Raw genomic sequence first — 19163 nt, forward strand, 5'->3', positions numbered from 1 at the left:
CACCTGGAAGTGTGTTCCAAAGTCCCACGAATACGTTGTCCTCAGAGGCCCAGAGAGCGCCTCCCAGACGTCGTGTTCCATTCTCCATCGAGGACATCATGAAGTCAGATGACGTCCAGACCTCAGAGCCCAGAATCACAGACAGGACTTCATTAACCATACCGGAAGCAGCATGTGAAGGCTTCATAGCAACGACCAATCCCCAAGGATTCGGAGGCCTCAAACTTGAACATCTTCTTCGTTGTCAGACACCCGAGTCTCCGCAGACATCCAAAGTTGATGGAAAGCTCAGTCACCCTTACAGATGTTACCTTCAAAACAAAATCGAAAGATGTGAATTTCCTCCTTTTCCTGTCAGTCTTCACCACCTCCAGTCCTACCCTGAGTTACCCCTCAGTCTCCAGACCCGTACAGACACGCCCCCTACCATCCGCCTACCGATTAGCCTGTGTCCATCACACGTAGAACAACTGGATGTCCGGATTCTGAAGACGAGCACGCTTCCATCATCAAGCGATGCTTATGGTAAGATTGCTGTATTACACATACGTGGATCAGGAACCTGTAACATACTAATATTCTGTGAAAGAAATTATGTTCTCAATTTACTGTAATTATTTATGTATTAACTGATGAATTGGTCGATTTATTAATGTATGCTTTACACCGAGAGACAGTATACTATGTACTACTACGAATAAATAATATTATCCTAGTATACACACCACTGCTTTTAAGGGGGTGGGGTAGCTTAGCGTTCGGCCGTCATGCTGGAGACCCTACATGGGTACGGTGGATACGGTACGTGAAGCCCAATTCTTGTGTTCCCCACCGTGATATTATTGTTAAAAGCAGCGTAAAACATCACTCTCTGCTTGTTAATATGTTATTGCGTTTCCGTACATCAGCAGATGACCTCATTGATGTCGAAAGCGCCAGTCCAAACGGAAGTACAGCTTCCAGTGGTTTCTACAGCAACTCCAGCCCGACCCACAGCGCCGACAGTTCCTCCCTCTCAGGGCGAATCTCTACAGGTACTCAGGATGATCGTGGTTCCCCAAAAGGTCAGGATGAAGATCATGTCTCTGTGGAAACATCCTCCATTACCGAGGAAGAAGAAATTGTGTCAGAGAGGTCCTCACCAAAGACACTGGAGGAAGACTGTGTCTCCGCGAATCCGAGGAAGAACTACAACGAGAAGCAAGCGGGGAGGTTGAAGCAGGTGTTTCTGGAGAACAAATACCCTGATGTAGAGTTGTATGAAGATTTGTCCCAGGAGCTGAATATTCCAGTAAAGAGATTAAAGGTAAACATTCTTTTGTAATCTGATTGTACCTTGTTACGTACATTACGTACACAATGTCAGCATAATGATGTAATGATGATTGTTAACTTCGTCTCATTCAGTCTTCTGTTGGAGTAAGATGTCAAGTGATGTGACTGAAAACATTCCTCTTAATTGAGCCTTTTGTTCGACAGAAGTCCTATGTTATCTGATTGAAAACATTTCTCCTTATGCGTTTCTTATGTGATGTCAGAATCAGTGTAATAGTGGTGCTAATGCTGTTTCTTTGAGTTACCAAATTATTCTTTTTTTTCCTCACAGGTGTGGTTTCAGAACAGGCGATCACGCAACAAGAGAGCATCCGAAACCAAGATGATGAACTACCCTCTCCAGCAGCAAAACATGGCGGCCATGTTGTCGTCTGCTCCAGGATACGGCTACACGCCTCCCATGATGCACCAGCCCATGTATCAGTACCCAGCACCCAACGTACCGATAATGTACCCTCCCAGTCTGTACCCAGGGTATCCCTACCCGTTCCACTATCAGCAGTGAAGGAGCTGATCCCCCAGATAGTGCTTGTTAGACATTGAAGCGGACCTTATGTACTGTTTTTTGTTGAAAATAACGTGAAATAAAGACAAATGAATACTGATGTTTGTCATCATGGTTTGCCGACTCTCCCCTCTGCTACATGCGTCGCCAAGACTGTTACTGTGGGACACCCGGTGTTGGAGGTTTTTACTTCACGTCTGGTTGGTTGGTTGTTTTACGCCGCACTCGGCAATATGCCAGTGGGGTAACAGCGGTACACTTCAGGAAAACCCTTTCATAATCAGGACAAACCATTTTGACTATATCATTAGGACCGCCTCCATGGCGTAGTGGTTAGAGCGTCCGCCAGGAGAGCGGAAGGTCGCGGGATCGATCCCTAGCCGCGTCATTCCAAAAGACATGGTCCCTGTATGGCGCTCCGCATTAATGGGTACAACGAGCCCTTGTCGGCTGGGAGTCAGTATAATGTGTCTGAGCTGGGTATTGTGGCTGTGGCAATGAGTTAGCACTATAAAATCAGCTTAAGTCTGGGTTAGTACAAGCAGCCACACATACGCATGCACGTCGTCATTAGAGCGAAATGTTCTTGAATACGACGTTAAACCCCATTTCACCTCACCTCATCTATATCATTAGCACGTGTATATGCTCAACTAAACTGACGTACAAAAGAAAGTACACACACGTAAACATTTTGAAAATTGTTTTGATTGTGGCTTCCAAGTTGCAAACACTACACTATTGCGCTGTTGCCAGTGCCCCACGCCCCTGGCTCTAAAATCGACGGTTTAGTTACTGGGTTCATGGCACACCCGAAATGGTCGATATCCCGGGACACTTTGAAACAATGAGCCTGATTAACACATTTCAGGATATACACTACTCTGTCAGCCCGCAGCATAATTTTCTTTAATATTTTAAAATTTTCAGCGACAATCATTTTCAAAAACGAACATAAATCGTTACCCCTACGGTATTTCCCCGTTAGGTATTAAATAAGTGTTAGTGAGCGGCATGTGTTACTGGTAGGGTGGACGTTTCTCTCGCGAACACTGATGTTGCCACAGTTTTCTGTGATTAGTTCATAGAATATTATCATTATTGAATATTTATATAGCGCATATATCCACGCACTAGTGCATGCTCTAGGCGCTGGTATTTTTCCCTCGATCACTGGATGTCAATCCCAAAGGTACATCTTGTTATCAATCTCAACTCCCTGGGGATCATGTAACTCTTGCTGCCACAAGGCGCATTGAGTTATTGCGGCTTTCTCATCCTTACGAGGTACCCATTTACAGCTGGGTGGACTGGGACACACAGTCACAGTACTTTGTTTAAGTTCATTGCACGTTGCTGTACCCGCAAGCAGGTGTTTGCACGTATTCATGTGGCCACCATCTGGTCATATACCAACGGATTCGTGGGTTCTGTACAGTATACTAGAGGTTGTGACAACACTGAAAGTGTCTGCACACAAAGTTGACTCTAAGGTTTTTACACCCGGTCACAGGTGGGCTCGATCCCGTCACCTTAAGTTCGTTGGATCACTAGTCTGGCGCATTAGCCAGCTCGCCCACCACACCACATATTCATCAGTATTTGTATTTTACGTGCTGCTGATAGACTAACGTTGAGTCTCTGAATATTATAATTTTGATAGTAACACAAACCCATTTTTACTTAATTTAGGACTTTATCATTGCAGGGTGAGGTGAGGTGAAATTGGGTTTAACGTCGTGCTGGAGAATATTTCACTCGTATGACGACGTGCATGCGTGTGTATGTGTATGTGCGGCTGCTTGTACTAGCCCAGAATTAAGCTGGTTTTATAGAGCTAGCTCACTGAGATACCATGCCGGAGTGAAGCATGAATACCCCACTCAGACACAGTATACTGACTCCGAGCTGACCAGTCCTTGTTGTACCCATTAATGCCGAGCGCCAGGCAGGGACCAACAAGTACCATATTTTAACGTCTTTTTGTATGACGCTGTCGAGGATCGAACCCGCGACCTTCCGCTCTCCGGGCGGACGCTCTAACCACTACACAACTGAGGCGGTCATCATTGCAGGGAGGACTATGCAGTGGGGAAAATGATATGGTTCAGGGACTGAGACAGACCATGTAACTGTGTGTTTCGGCAGATATTTTAGGCTAATAATGCTTTGTCGTCACGGTTTACCTCTTGCATTTTGCACGCGATCAGTACCTCAACACATTTTTACACATAGCTTTTTTTGTTGGTTTCACGGAATATTGAAAGAATAATGAAAGTATATAACGACTTCCTGCAAATAATGCAGTCTCGACAAGACCGTCCACTTGTAGATATCATATTGAAATTGGGATGTCGTTATCAACCAAACCAGCGAGCCTAATCACCCGAACCCGCTTCTTCCCAAATCAAAGTTTGCTGAATCAGTAATCAGTAATCTAATGAGTATCTTATAGTGGCGATTGTTCATATATCTTTTTTAACAGTTGACAATAGTGAAACTGGAATGACGTTATCTGACAATGGAGTAACGTGATGAAGTGACTCCTGATAGATAGCTGTAATTCGAGACCCTATCTTTCTACCTCGTCACAGGTCACTCTGCACCGCATATCTTTAGTGAGATAAGCGGTAAAGGATCAAAATGGCGTCTCTTCTCAGCTTGTGTTTACTTCTACAGGCTACCGTGACAGTGTTTGGATACCCTAGTACAGGTAAGACTTCGCTATCCCGGTACAAGTACGACTACCTCGTAGAGAAATAACCTTATGATCTTTAAACCACGTACAACGTCCAACATAATCCATCTTGACAGTATTAGCTGTGCAGAGAGTGGGGAATGTATTATTTACTTTGGGGGTATCAGGATCGACAATTTGGACATGAGTCTTAAGGTAGAGTCTTTATTTACGGGCACTGGTAGGCGTCGACGAAGAACGTGACCGAGAGCCCAGGACAGGGGACGGAGAGAGCGTCCCGTGTCGATGATAGAGCGTCCCTGTCCCGCCCTCCGTCCGTCCACCCCTCAGCCTCAGTATTTATAAAATCAGATGGACATGAATAAATTGTCTTTGAGCTATAATTTACTAACCTATAATGAAGTTGGGAGTCTCTACAGGGGCGTCAATCAACAATCCCTAATGACAGATGACAACGTCATAAGGACCGGCCAAGCCTTTATTCTCAAAATATACATGTATTTTGTGGCGTCAGTCCGCCATCTCCGAGGTGTTAAGGACTCCATATAATGACTTAACTTGTTACTCTATATGCTTTTATGTATATGATTATGTAACTTGAGTATTCATGTACAGATAAGCTCTGTGACAGCATTCACTGACATGTCGACATGTCAGATAAGGAAGTAAATAACTCATCCCACTCTCTATGCATGGCCAAAAACTTTATATATTAAACAATAGACTAGACAATTGAAATCGTTATGATATTTCAAAAACTTGAAATTTCGAGTATTTTCTCGTTGCTCCGAGTATATTGTCGATTATGCATAGGGCTAATTGGGGCCATCGCCATACTGCCAAAGTCCAGGTGGTATGGCGACAAAGAGATAGCAGGACACGGCCTGGCGACACCATGTAGCAACATTGCGATGCAACCAAACAGGGAATAGCAATATCAACACAGTGATAACACGACACGAAAAGCGATAAAGCGACGGGAAAACACGACATGAAAAGGCGATAAAGTGATATCGCGATTGAACGAGACTATTACACTCTTCAAAAAAAGAAACGCATCGGGAAAAATCAGGATTTATATTGTGTTTATGCAAACGAGCATATATCATAGCAGAATGAACCTAGTGAGCCAAATTGAACCTAATTGCGTACACAGATTGACAACTGTATTGTAAATAGTAAAGTGTCATCACGTTGTCAGACCTGTCACTGTACAAGGTGTGGCCCCAGGAGGCGTTAGAGTCAGTACCTAGTGTGAGCACCACGTGCTGCTATCACTGCTCGACACCTCCTCGGAACAGACCAAATGAGACTTTGGATTCTTGCCTCAGCCATTCCTCCTGTAACGCCACTGCAAGTTCTCCAAGCGTCTGCGGGACCCGTTGACGTTGACGTACACGGCGATCCAGCTGATCCCAAAGATGTTCTATGGGGATCAAGTCGAGGGACCTGGACGGCCATGGCAAGACATTAATGTTCTCATTGGCAAGGTAGGCCATTGTCACACGTGCCGAATGGGGTCGAGCGTTATCTTGCTGTAAGATCTCTCGCTAGCGGTTGATAATAGGACGGACGGACGTGTGGACGAAGAATCTGGTTGATGTACCGGTTTGCAGTCAGATTCCCCTGAATCAGCACTAAGTCGGTCCTACCAGTGTATGAAATTAGACCCAACATCATAACACTACCCCCATCGAAGCGATCGACCTGTCGTACGCAGTTAGGCGCGTAACTTTATTCCTACGTCGGTACACACGTTGTCTCCCATCATGGCGTTGCAGGAGAAAATGTGATTTATCACTGAACCAGATTCTTCTCCAGTTAGCGAGATTCCAGGGCTGTACGGTGGTGCACCAACGAGGACGTCGACGTCGATGTAGACGGCTCAACACAGGCCCAACCATAGGGCGTCTCGCTCGAATTCCCGCCTCTCTCAGACAGTTGCGGATCGTTTGGTCGGATACTCGTCGTCCTGCTGCATCCGTGGCTCGGGCTTGCCGATGACGTAGGTGGAACACCCGGATGTACCTATCCTGAGCGGGGATGGTCACTCGTGGTCGTCCACTTCTTGGGCGATCTCGTGTCGAATTGAATGCTGTATAACGGGCCCACAGACGAGATATTGTGCTTTGGTGGACGTTATAATGAAGCTTTCTCCAGCTTCCAGACGTCCAATAGCAATGTTCCGGTCAGCGGCATTCAGTCATGGCATTTTGCGTCTTTCATTCCTCATGAATATGTGTGATACAATGAAGTAAATGAATCGGGCTTTTATAGTCATTGTCTCTACTGATGAATTCCACTCATTTCACGTGCATTTTCTTCACAATTGGTGACAACGATAATATTATGTTTTTTATTGTGTTTGTGCGACATAACCATTAAACATCACATACTTCACATCATTCAAACATAAACATAGTCTTTAGATCGATTGCCATGTGTGTGTGTGTGTGTGTGTGTGTGTGTGTGTGTGTGTGTGTGGTATGTACAGGTGTGTTGCATTATTTTAATTAAGAAGGAAACACGTTTTTCTCTCATAGCTTCAGCTATCTATTCTAAAAGAAGTCAACAATCTATGCATGTAAAGCATTGATATGACATCATTGTTAATTATCGTCAAAAAGCAGCAAATTCCAATTATGCATATTACACAAAAAAAGGAGAACCTGAAAATGTGGAGTGGTAATATTACGCAAGAGGTGGTCACTGAGCAACAGTTTCAACACAACTATCAATGATTAAAATAATGGCCATTATTACACAAAGGAGAGAGTTAGTTTAGTTTTACGCCGCACTCAGCAATAATCCATTTGTATGACGGTGGTATATATCGAGTCTGGACCAGACAATCCAGTGATTAACAGCATATGCATCAATCTACGTAATAGGGATACGATGATATGGTCAACTAAGTCAGCGAGTCTGACCACTCGATCCTGTTAGTCAACTCTTACGACAGTCATGGGTTGCTGATGACCAATTCTAACCCGGATCTTCACCGGCTTCTCATAGGAACAGCTTCGGCTCACGGAATCAGCGTTGCAAACTTAACGTAAAAAGTGTTCTTTGAGTGTCCAAAAAAATGCATTGATGGTTGAGTATTAACTCTTATTACAAAATTGCACCCTTTAATGTAAAAACATCATTTTCACATAAAGGTGCAATATCGTAATATCTATGCTATTTTTATGTTTTTAATTATTTTTGGTGGGTTTCTTAAAATAATTGTGTTTTTAGTAAAATTTACTGTCTTCCTTCAGCGCGTTTTCTTGGCAACTACAGCTAGTATTGCAACAGCACCAGTCATTGTTTACAGGTTTTCTTAAACTGGTCGTAACTCTCCTGTCAGCTGATCTTATTCAATCTACGTACAATACAAGGCAAAAGTGTGTTGTGGTATTCTGTCGTAAAATGCGAATAATCCTTGTTTTGTTTGCCTCGGGTAAGTTGGAAATAATCCGCGGATTGGTGCTACTATATATGCTGATTATCCTCTACTGCACTGTCAATGAGTGACACTGGTGCTATGATATTCCACAGTTGTCCTTAGATATTCTTTTAGTCTTAAATGTATTATGTTCTTAATCAAATTGTATTGTCTTGTGAAAATAATAATTATACATGTATGTGTATATAGTTCTGGAAAATACCATTTTCTCAGTTGATGTACATGTTTTGGCATAAAGCTGAATTATATACACATTTAAATTATACTTGTTATTGCCATGTTATTTCAATTCAATTCAGTCTTTGCCATTTGCGGTGTCGTGAAATGCGTTCAAATGACCAGATGACCAATAACTACAATTAATCACCTAGAATCCTTTCTATACACAAAAATCTTAGTTAAGCACCCCTTGAATGAGCCCCGATCTTAACCCTTTGGAGCATATGAGGGTCGTCGTGTGCAACAAAGGGATCCTCCTGGACGGAACCTGGCCCAATTGGAGGCTGCTTTACAGGAATGGCGTAGACTTCCCCTTCAGAGGATCAGGAGGCTGACAGGGGGTATGAGGAGGAGAGTGCTGGCTGTCATACAGTCACGTGGCGGTTACACTCGGTATTGACTTTGAACGTGTAAGACACGCAAAATGACATTTTGAATGTTCACATTCACCAATAAATTCAACATAAAACATTCCAGGGTCATACGTATATATAGACATGGTTTTGTACGCAAATCAGTGGGTTTCTTCAAATGAGCAATTATCATCATAAAATCAACTTGGATTCCAATCATTTTGTCGTTTTTTTTATGAGTCAAAGGATCATACGGGTCAGAAAAACACCAGGAGAAGTTTTATGTACGTGTTGAAAATCTATCATTGCAAAAATACAGGGGTGCTTAATTAAATTCTTTGTGTATACACTCAACGCCAAAAGAAACGTTACCCTCCTTCCTTAATGACGGAGGTACCTATCTTCAGCTGGCGTTGTGATGCGTGGACGTCCACTTCTTGGTTTGTCTACGGTGACCCCAGTCTGTCCGAAGCCCTAAATCAGCCTTATAACCGTGATACGGTGGCATCCGAAGGCGTTTGCAACATCATTGTATGTCGACCCCATCTGCACCATCCCAATGGCTCTTTCTCTCCCTTCAGCTGTTAATCGTGGCATATTTCTGGTACTTGTGCATCAGATCATGTATTCTAGGCTCTCTTCATACCCTACAGAATCATTCCACATGTGAAATGGATGTAAATACTGCTTGAATATTGCTGCGTTTCGGCGATTGATATTGCTATGTGTAAACAGAAAATGGAAAAGTGTTACATGTACTTTGGAAGCAAAAATATTAGCAAAGATAATTTTAGATGTTCGTAAACATTTTTTCACAATATCAAAGACATGTTTTACTTGTTTTCACTAATGCAAATCAGCAGAAAATGTTTTAAAACACTGAAATCATAGGAATGATTAATTTTATTTCAACCTTTCTTTTGGACATCAAAATCACTATTATTGGTTTATTTCGGCATGGACGAATATAGGACAATTTAACTTTTCTGAAAAAGATGCATTTCACCTCAATATGAATGCTTTTGAGAAATTTGTTTTCGTGATTTGCATAAAGCTGTGTTGTTAAGCTTTCTTGTTAACTAAAACCTTCTAACATATCTTTGATAGTTTTTCAGTAATTCATAAAGGTAGGAGGGTAACCCTTCTTTTGGCGTCTAGTGTAAGAGTTGTTTTTACAGGTTTCAAATTAATCCTCCATAATTGTAAAAAAATAATTCCTCCAAAATTAAAAGTTCTTTGTTCCATAATTGTCCAAACAAAAAAATAATTAAAATTAGAAGTTCTTTGTTCACTATTGAGGATCAATTTTGGTTTCCAAACAAAATTGATTTGACAAAATCTGCAAGCGAAATTGAAGTCAAAATGAATGTAGATATTAGAATCGTTTAAAATTACATTTTTGAATCTCGATAGGCACGGCGATTCTCTAATGAATTCCATAATTTAACAGTATCTGGAAGAAAGGACCTCGAATAATTTACAGATTTACAGTTTATAGTCTGAAGACTTGAATCATCGCGCAGATTATAGCCAACGATATCTAATACTCTAGGCGGAACAAGGTTACTAAGATAACTTGGCGTAGTGTTACTGACCATTTTGTAAAAATTGTCATTTTATGAAAGTATCAAAGTACGGTTGACAATTAGTTTCTTTGTATATTTTATGATGGCTGGTACCACGAACAGCACCACACACAGTTCTTTGAGCATCAAGATTGAGCTTTTGAAGTATATCTGCTTGCTGTTTGAAACAATTATTCCATATATGACTGCAATAATAAAACAACTGGTAATATGAACTGCTTGTACATTGTTTCTAATGCTTTTCGGTTTAAACGATATTTGAGACTTCCTAGACACTTTTTTTTAGCACAGTCGTTAATGTGTTCATTCCATGAGCAATCATGCTGAAGTATAAGACCTAAATGTTTATGGCTTTGAACGGAACTAATGACATAGCCATTCATAGTTAGGTTCGGCATTGGAGTTGGTTGCAATTTACGAGTAAAGCATATTGACTCTGTCTTATTGGGATTAGAAGATACTTGCCATTTTTCTGCCCATTCGGCAATTCGCTGTAAATCATCGTTCATTACAATAGCACTTACCTCGGGATCATCAATGATCGCATATAAAGTTGTATCATCCGCAAAAAGGCGTATATTACTATTTATGCCTTCAACTATATCAATTATATGAACAATAAACAAGACCGGCCCCAAAACTGAACCCTGGGGTACACCGGCAAAAACAGCATTATCAGATCTATATCCATTAATAACGACACGTTGTTCTCTAATTTCAAGATAACTCTCAAACCATTTAATATATACGATATCTTTTTAATTTATAAATGATACCCTTGTGCCAAACCCTGTGGAATGCTTTGCTTACATCACCAAATACTGCTCTAATTTCTTTTCCCTTATCTACTGCACCGGCAATGAAATCATATAGATACGTACTTGATTACCAGTAGAATCTCCTGGTTTGAATCCGGATTCATTGGAGATTAGAAACTATTTCGTTTTCTCTGAAATAATTGAAGACTGTTTGAAAACGCACTTTTGAAAAAAGAATTTGCCAGAGTGCAACGGGTCTATACTTGGAACAGTCATTAATACTACCTTTTTGTGAATAGGGACGACAGAGGCTTCCTTCCAAACTTGAGGAAAGGTACTTTCAGAAAGGGATTGCTCAATGACATCTGATAGAGGAGCAGCCAAAAATCGAGCATTCATTTTCAGAAACATTACTAATTTCGCCTGGGCATGTTGCTTTTGTAGTATCTACAGAAGAAAGAATATCATAGACTTCGCTTGGGTTCAGATAAACATCACATAAAGAATTCTCAGTATACGAAACAACTTCTTCAACGTCCCAGTCTGGATAACTAACTTTTGTTTGATTTGTGAAATATTCATTCATTATATTTGCAATTTCAGTGCTAGCGTCATAACGTTGATCATTATTTAATACTGGGGGAAAGGACCTTTTGTATAATTTGTAATCAGACGCCACCAGACTTTAGTTCTATGCTTGACAATGTCATTACTTAAATTATCAGTTTTGTCTGTACATAATTGTTTTGCCGTTCTGACGGATGATACAGCTGTATTTCTGTATAGTATGAATTTTGTCCAATCGGAAGGTAAGTTGCGCCGTTTAGCAATCTTGTGTCAGCGTATACGTTTTCGGATCAAACTCCGGGTTTCATTGTTCATCCATGGCACATAATTTGGCCTGATAGTGATAATTTTGTTAGGCACGTGTTTGTTACATACTAGTAGATTAATTATGATAATTATTGGTTAATTGATCTACTACTTGATTTACATCACGAGAGGAAAGTATTGTATTCCAATCAAAAGAGTTCATCAGTAAGGGCTTCGATGTAGGTTGAAGTATAGTCATAGATTTTTCATTTATATGTAACTGTTTTAGTTATTATTTCCTTCAAAGTAGCATACACAGGACAGTGATCACTACATATAGGATCAAGTACACCGGATTCTAGTACAGTAGCAACATGTGAAACAAAGATAAGATCAATCAAAGTACTAGAGGTAGGATCGGTTATGATTTGAGATAATCCATTTATCACTTTGATTTGATCAACTCTGCTCGAATCTGTGGTTAGAATATCTTCATTAAAATCACCCGTCACAATTATAATCAAGCCAAGATCATTAGCGTTACCAACAGATTCTTCTATTAAATTCTAATAGGCGTCGCTTTTATCTGCCCTGTAAAATGTCCCAATTGGATAATTTCGTTTCTTACATCTTATTTTGACCCATATTGCTTCAAGCTCAGGCAAGTCTAAATCATTCATACATTCGAAAGACAAGTAGTATAAATATATACTTCTACACCTCCACCCCTACTCTGCCTGTCTTTTCTTAATGGTAAATGGAATCCTGGAATGTTGATATCATTGCTATCTATACCATGGTGCAACCATGATTCTGAAATACAAATGACATCATATGATTCCAGTTCAGCCTGGAGTATGTCTAACTTATCTCTAAGACTCCGTACGTTGGAATGGTACTTATTATTTTAAGATCAGCATTTCGTAATGTTCCGGGATTTGGGTGAACATTACCACAGATCAAATGAAGAATTATGATAATAATAAACATAAATCCTTAGTCTGTCTCACAGTCCCCGAACCGCATCTTTTTCCCTTTCTGCAAACTCTGAATGTAGTAAGTCTAGATTTCCCCAGGTTCAGGTTTGGAATCTCCCATCTCACTGGGGCCCCTTTTCAATTCATAAGAAATTGTTTGTTGCTATCAAAATTATGTATACTGAGAGAGTAAGCGTTAGTCTACATGAATTCTATGCGAATATGGTGATGTCGCTTCCTTCATGAAACGGTGGTGGCCGGTTCAGGGGTAGTTATCATATCATTATCATAAATAAATACATAATTGTGATCATAGAGATTAAAAATTACACATCAAATGTTATAATTGAGTGAGTGAGTGAGTTTAGTTTAGTTTTACGCCGCACTCAGCAATATCCCAGCTATATGGCGGCGGTCTGGAAATAATCGAGTCTGGACCAGACAATCCAGTGATCAACAGCATGAGCATCGATCTGCGCAAAAGGGAACCGATGACATCAAACGTTGTAAACAACTCCGTGATTCTCCATGTGTTTTTCACCAGACAACATCAACTTCTACTGTGACAGTACAATCACTGTCTTCGATTCCGTGATCCTGAAGCTAAAGAGTTACTCCTGGCCTAACGACGATACATGCTCAGTTACGCTCACGGCAAGCAACTTCTACCACACCAACGCCTACCTCTCTGTGCAGTTCCTCGACATCGCCCTTCCTGACGGTCTTTCGGGCGACTGCCCCCGCAGTCGTGTGGATGTCAAGGATTCATACGGCACCTTCCTGAGCAGTAAGTGACTCGTGAATGACTGAGTGTAGTTTTACGCCGCTTTTAGCAATATTTCAGCAATATCACAGCGGGGACACCAGAAATCGGCTTCACATTTCGTGGGCAATCGAACCCAGGTCTTCGGCGGGATGAGCGAACGCTTTCACCACTAGGCTATCCAACCTCCCCTTAAGTGACTCGTGGCGTCTTTGTTTGTTTGTACGCTGTGTATCGCCGCAATCAGCAATATTCCTGCTATATGACGGCGGTCGATGATATGCCATTTTTGCAGTACTGATGTCACACATTTTGCACCGAAACATTTCCACTTCTGGTAATGCCTTGTCGATGGGTTGACATTAACATAATGATCATTTCAGCAAGAGTGAGTGAGTGAGTGAGTGAGTGAGTGAGTGAGTATCAGCAATATCACGGCAGGGGACACCAGACATTGGCTTTACACATTGTACCCAATTTGGGAATCGAACCCGGGTCTTCGGCGTGATGAGCGAACGATTTAACCACTAGGCTACCCCACCAACCCCTTTAGGCATTGGGATATTTCTGTGTTTGCAATCATCATGTCTTGGTGTCTTTGCGCAAAACCAAGGCGTTTTCACGGTTCAATTTCACGTTTCCTCAGTATATTATTTTGCCTTAGTCTCTTACTACATCGCATTCGTAAAAAATGATTTCTGACCTACAGTTATTCAACAAATAAGACGTTCTCCGCAGTGTATTCAGGCAGATTAATAGTATAATTAGAATCCTATGTCTCGGAATGAAAGGTTGTTCCTGGTTGTATACGTGTCTGAAACCTATCTATCCTGATATGTTATAACATGAGGAGGCACGTGTGTGTGTGTTTCAGGTCAGTCGGGTGTGTGTGGCTACACGACGCCGTTTGATCAGCCCTGGACAAGCACTGGCGACAGTGTAGTGGTCAGACTCAAACGTCTCCAGTCGGGGCAGACCGGGTCATTCCGGATCTTGGTGTCGCAGTTTGCCAATGGTGAGTTCGCCTGTCAAATATAACGTCCGTCCGTCAAAGGTCCATGTTAAAACCGACGCTATTAAACCGCAATGGCGCTCAGGGTTAGAATGAGTGAGTGAGTTTAGTTTTACGCCGCACTCAGCAATATTCCATCTATGTGGCGTTGGTCTGTAAATAATCGAGTCTGGAGCAGAAAACCCAGTGATCAAAAGCATGAGCATCGATCTGCACAATTTGGGACCCATGACATGTGTCAACCAAGCCAGCGAGCCTGACCACCCGATCCCGTTAGTCGCCTTTTACGACAAGCATGGGTTGCTGAAGGTACATTCTAACCCGGACCTTCACGGGTACTCAGGGTTAGATGTTGTGTCGTTTAACGCTGCGTTCTTAAAATTACAGATGTATGGTTGTTCCAAACATTCGAATCTGGACCATACGATGCAGTTATTCATTGTTGCAGTTGTATGCACTAGGAGAAATGTTGCAGCAGTATGTTCGAAAGTATCAGCCTCGACCATACCATTGTGACAAGATGACGCCAAATTTCACAAAGTCAATCCATGACCCACGCACTCAATAAATCGACTCATAAATTGATTTTTTTTTATGGTGATGGGTCCCCACCACCCTTTGTTTCTGGAAGGCGACTAAATGGGCCTGGTGGTCTAGTTTGTGACCTAGCTGTCATCGTGTCATCATCTCTTGGCTGACAATATCTATCACTGGTTTGTCTGACCCTAGTTCAATAACTTACCATAGTATTTCCAATGTGGTAATGCAGGCATATATTTGAGTGGTACACCTAGCAACAAATACGAAGCAGACCTTTCTAACAGTAGTGAGTGAGTGAGTTATGGTTTACGCCGCACCCGTGCGGCGTTAAACAAGGAACAAACAATTTGAAACAAAACAAGTACTTCAATACCAGAGTTATGCTCTTCTGCAGGTGTCTGTGACGAATATGGCGAATATGAGTGTGATAACGGCCGATGTGTGGACAGCTCCGTCACTTGTGACGGCTACGACGACTGCACCGACGACTCCGATGAAACCTCCGGGTGTACCTGGGGAGCAGGAAGCATCGCCGGTGTTGCTGTCGCCGTCACCTGTACCGTCCTCATATTCTTCGGCATTTCTTTTGCAGTCTATAGACGAAGAACATACGGGACTGTGTTTTGGGTAAGACACTTCGAGTCCTGACTAGAGCGTTATCAGGGAAGTAAACTACAATTATACCGAACACGTTTATAATGAAATGACGGATAAAACAAATTGTTTGGTCACGCCTCTTGCTATATATTTTAATCAAACGGTAAAACGAACTAGGGTTGTAACGAACAAAAATTGGTGGTCCACTTGAGTCTGTTATAAACGTAGTTTTACTGCATTGTTTTTTTTTATGGTTTGGAATGTAGTTTGATCATTTGTTTTTAAAGAACGACTTTGTTTTCCGTAACTGTACATCCTGCTCCTCCATTAATTCAAAGTACTACGTCTTACACTACAGACGGGTGGCCCATACGAATAATGCTAGTTACCTCCCTTGTGCGTGCCAGGAACTTATGACCGTGGGTTCAAATACCATATTCGCTATAATTACATGTGTGTTTCTTGGTTTGCCAGTACCATAGTCCTCGTGGACTTAATCAAAGTGATCACATCTTAGATCAGCATCACATCGAAATTATCTCACACAAGCTGACGTGCCGTATAACTGGGAAAAAACCCCGCTTACTCACTCACTCATTCACTACCCTTTAGTTTTTTCTGGTTTCTCCGATTATGATCCTTCTGATCCTTGTGATCAGCAATATGGACGTCATCAAAGTGAAAAACGTCTGGGACATTTTCTACCTTTGCTTTCCCCCAGGTTGACACACGTGAGAACTCGGCTAAGAATTGGTCTCCGACTAAGGGGAACGGGTGGTCAGCCTCGCTGACTTGGTTGGCACATATCATCGTATCCCTATTGCTTTGATCGATAGTCATGCTGTTGATCACTGGTTTGTCTGGTTCAGGCTCGATTATTTACAGACAGACATTATATAGCTGGAATATTGTTGAGTGCGGCGTGGCACTCACTCGCTGAAAACATACAGCACCAGTTAATTAGCTGTCTGTAATTAAACGGGACTGAACAGGGTAGTCAAGCGATTGGCATCATAAGCAAACGGAGTCGGGATACGATGACATCGAGTCTTGACCAGACAATCCAGTGATCAACAACATGAGTATCGATCTACACAATTTGGATACTTTGACATGTGTCAACCATGTCAGCGAGTCTGACCACCCGATCCCGTTAAACGCCCCATAATTACGACAAGCATGGGTTACTGAAGACCAATTCTAACCCGGATCTTCACCGGTAGAAACATTTTTTTCAAACGCACTTATTTACTAATAACCTCACACCATGAGGATGGTCTTCAACACACGAATTCATTGACATATTTTTCAAACGCACCCGTTCATTGATAACCCCATACCACATTATTTGTTTTCAGCGTTCCCCCGTTATGTACGGCGGCCAGACGGTAGTGCAGAACAACATGGCCCTCACCCCCCAGTACGGAGTGCAGAACCCGGCCCCCGTTTACACCGTGTCGCCCCCTCCATATAGCGCTACATGATCAACTAAACTCTATCTTTGCTTTTTGATGAATATGACATGTTGTAAATCAAATATGTAGATACAATACCACCGAAAATGTAAAGTAATCGCTTCATTTTAGCGAGGCTGGTGTTATAAAACATGTAATTATTTTTTTAATAGTCGTTTTTAATCTAGAGACTTCGTGCAATACTTGAGACAATTAATTTTGTAGAATCACTGATACATATTTATATACATATTGACAAAAAAATTCAACATTTATTAGTTTTGACTTTCCATTATAACGTTTAGTAACAGTGACAATTTCCCCATATCCAAACCATTCGGAGAAAATTTCATTATTCAGCTTTGTAAATATACATATATGCAGGTATGTTTCTGCTGAATGGGTAAATATATATATATATATATATATATATATATATATGCAGGTATGTTCCTGCTGAATGGGTAAATATACATGTACGTTCCTGCTGAATGGGTGAATATACATATATGCATGTATGTTCCTGCTGAATGGGTAAATATACATGTATGTTCCTGCTGAATGGGTAAATATACATGTATGTTCCTACTGAATGGGTAAATATACATATATAGAGAATATTATATGAGTGCACATGTCATACTATGTTTACGATACGAGTGGCTAAATGTTGGTATTTCCCGAGCGTAAGCGAGGGATATACCGATCATTAGGCACGAGTGTCGTAAACATAGTGTGATATTGGCACGAATATATATATATATATATATATATATATATATATATATATATAATATTCTGTTTATTAACGAAGTCGTCAATTTGAGGAAAATAAACCCAAATCTACTTTCAAACATAGGCTGGCTACCCGCCGTCGCCGATGTAGAACACAAAGTCACAGAAGAAACGTGACCTCATAGCATTGTTCATGACGTCACGTCACCATGGCAAAGTGATATTTTGCCCTTGGGCATCGTATGAAAAATATGAACCCCGATATTTTCGCACTCGTAGGTAATAAATGCATGTATGTTCCTGTTGAATGGGTAAATATACATATATATACAGGTATGTTCCTGCTGAATGGGTAAATATACATATATAGATGTATGTTCCTGCTGAATAGGTAAATACACATGTATGCAGGTATGTTCCTGTTGAATGTGTGACTAGGAAAAGATTCCCCTTTTCCTGGACACCTGGTTTTATCACAAGGAATCCATTTATATTATTTCAAGATCCTACTGGGAAAATAATCAAGACAGATTTTTCCAGCGTCGACATAGCGTCTTTATGTAACGACGCACAAATCTGTTCAACATAGATAACATTTTGATTTGGGGACACTGTTAGTGCAGTTATCAAATGGACGCTTTCAAATGACATCATCCGTATACAATTATTGATAAATGTCTGGATTAATTGGAATGACTCTTGTGGAAATAAAAGTAATATTGTTTTAATTATTTGACATCATGTTTTCTGTTACTATCTCCCGGAAACACTGATTGAAAGTTAACCCCATTCTCTTCCCACAGAGGTTACTTGTCATACCTTCCTACGAGGAAGATATGACAAGTAACCTCTGTGGAAAGAGAATGAGTAAGACCATGAAGCGAGATAATAATCTTATCCATAGTGTATGAGTTTAAAGGTTTTTTGTTTGTTGTTTAACGCCACACTCTACGATATTCCAGCTACATATATGGCGGCAGTCTGTAAATAATTGAATCTGGTGCAAACAATCCAGTGATTGACGTCATGAGCATCGATCTACGCAACTGGGAAACGATGACATATGTCAACGACGTCAGTGACCACCGATCCCGTTAGTCGCATCTTATGACAAGCATTGGTTGTTGAAGACCAATTGTAACCCGGATTTTCACTGGTTGCACGTGTTAAGTAGCCGTCCTTTGTGTAGTTTGTTTAATTTTTTACGTCCTAGTCAGCTTAATATATTGCGAGTCTTGACAATCCAGTGATTGACATCATGAGCTTCGACCTTTGCAATTGGGACACGATGACGTATGTCAACCAAGTCAGTGAGCCCGATCCCGTTAGTCGCCACCTAACATGGGCTGTATGAGGTTCTTTCTGTA

The 19163-nt window shown here is 41.3% G+C and overlaps 1 protein-coding gene across 3 annotated transcripts; it reads left to right on the top strand.

Annotated features, from left to right (window-relative positions):
- Positions 1-4433: 4433 nt before the first annotated feature.
- On the top strand, positions 4434-18524 carry LOC124266197. Of its 3 annotated transcripts, none has more exons than XM_046701000.1 (6): positions 4434-4553; positions 13240-13482; positions 14333-14473; positions 15405-15637; positions 16966-17638; positions 18130-18524. In XM_046701000.1, the coding sequence occupies exons 1-5, from the start codon at positions 4484-4486 to the stop codon at positions 17089-17091; spliced, it is 813 nt and encodes a 270-aa protein (XP_046556956.1). In that variant the 5' UTR covers positions 4434-4483; the 3' UTR covers positions 17092-17638; positions 18130-18524. The 3 variants fall into 3 exon arrangements, with proteins under 3 accessions (XP_046556956.1, XP_046556957.1, XP_046556958.1); XM_046701001.1 differs by having other exon boundaries at positions 16966-17607; XM_046701002.1 differs by having other exon boundaries at positions 16966-17537.
- The last annotated feature ends 639 nt before the right edge of the window (positions 18525-19163 follow it).

Source organism: Haliotis rubra, unplaced genomic scaffold, assembly GCF_003918875.1.
Source record: "Haliotis rubra isolate DU_JTF1 unplaced genomic scaffold, ASM391887v1 Scf1239, whole genome shotgun sequence".
Lineage (NCBI taxonomy): Eukaryota > Metazoa > Mollusca > Gastropoda > Lepetellida > Haliotidae > Haliotis > Haliotis rubra.

Bases quoted from the DNA above. Each gene is read 5' to 3' on its own strand.
- LOC124266197 (XM_046701000.1), top strand. From the start codon at position 4,484: ATGGCGTCTCTTCTCAGCTTGTGTTTACTTCTACAGGCTACCGTGACA. The intron at 4,554-13,239 runs GTAAGACTTCGC...GTTTTTCACCAG, and splicing joins GTTTGGATACCCTAGTACAG to ACAACATCAACTTCTACTGT. The intron at 15,638-16,965 runs GTAAGACACTTC...ATTTGTTTTCAG, and splicing joins CATACGGGACTGTGTTTTGG to CGTTCCCCCGTTATGTACGG.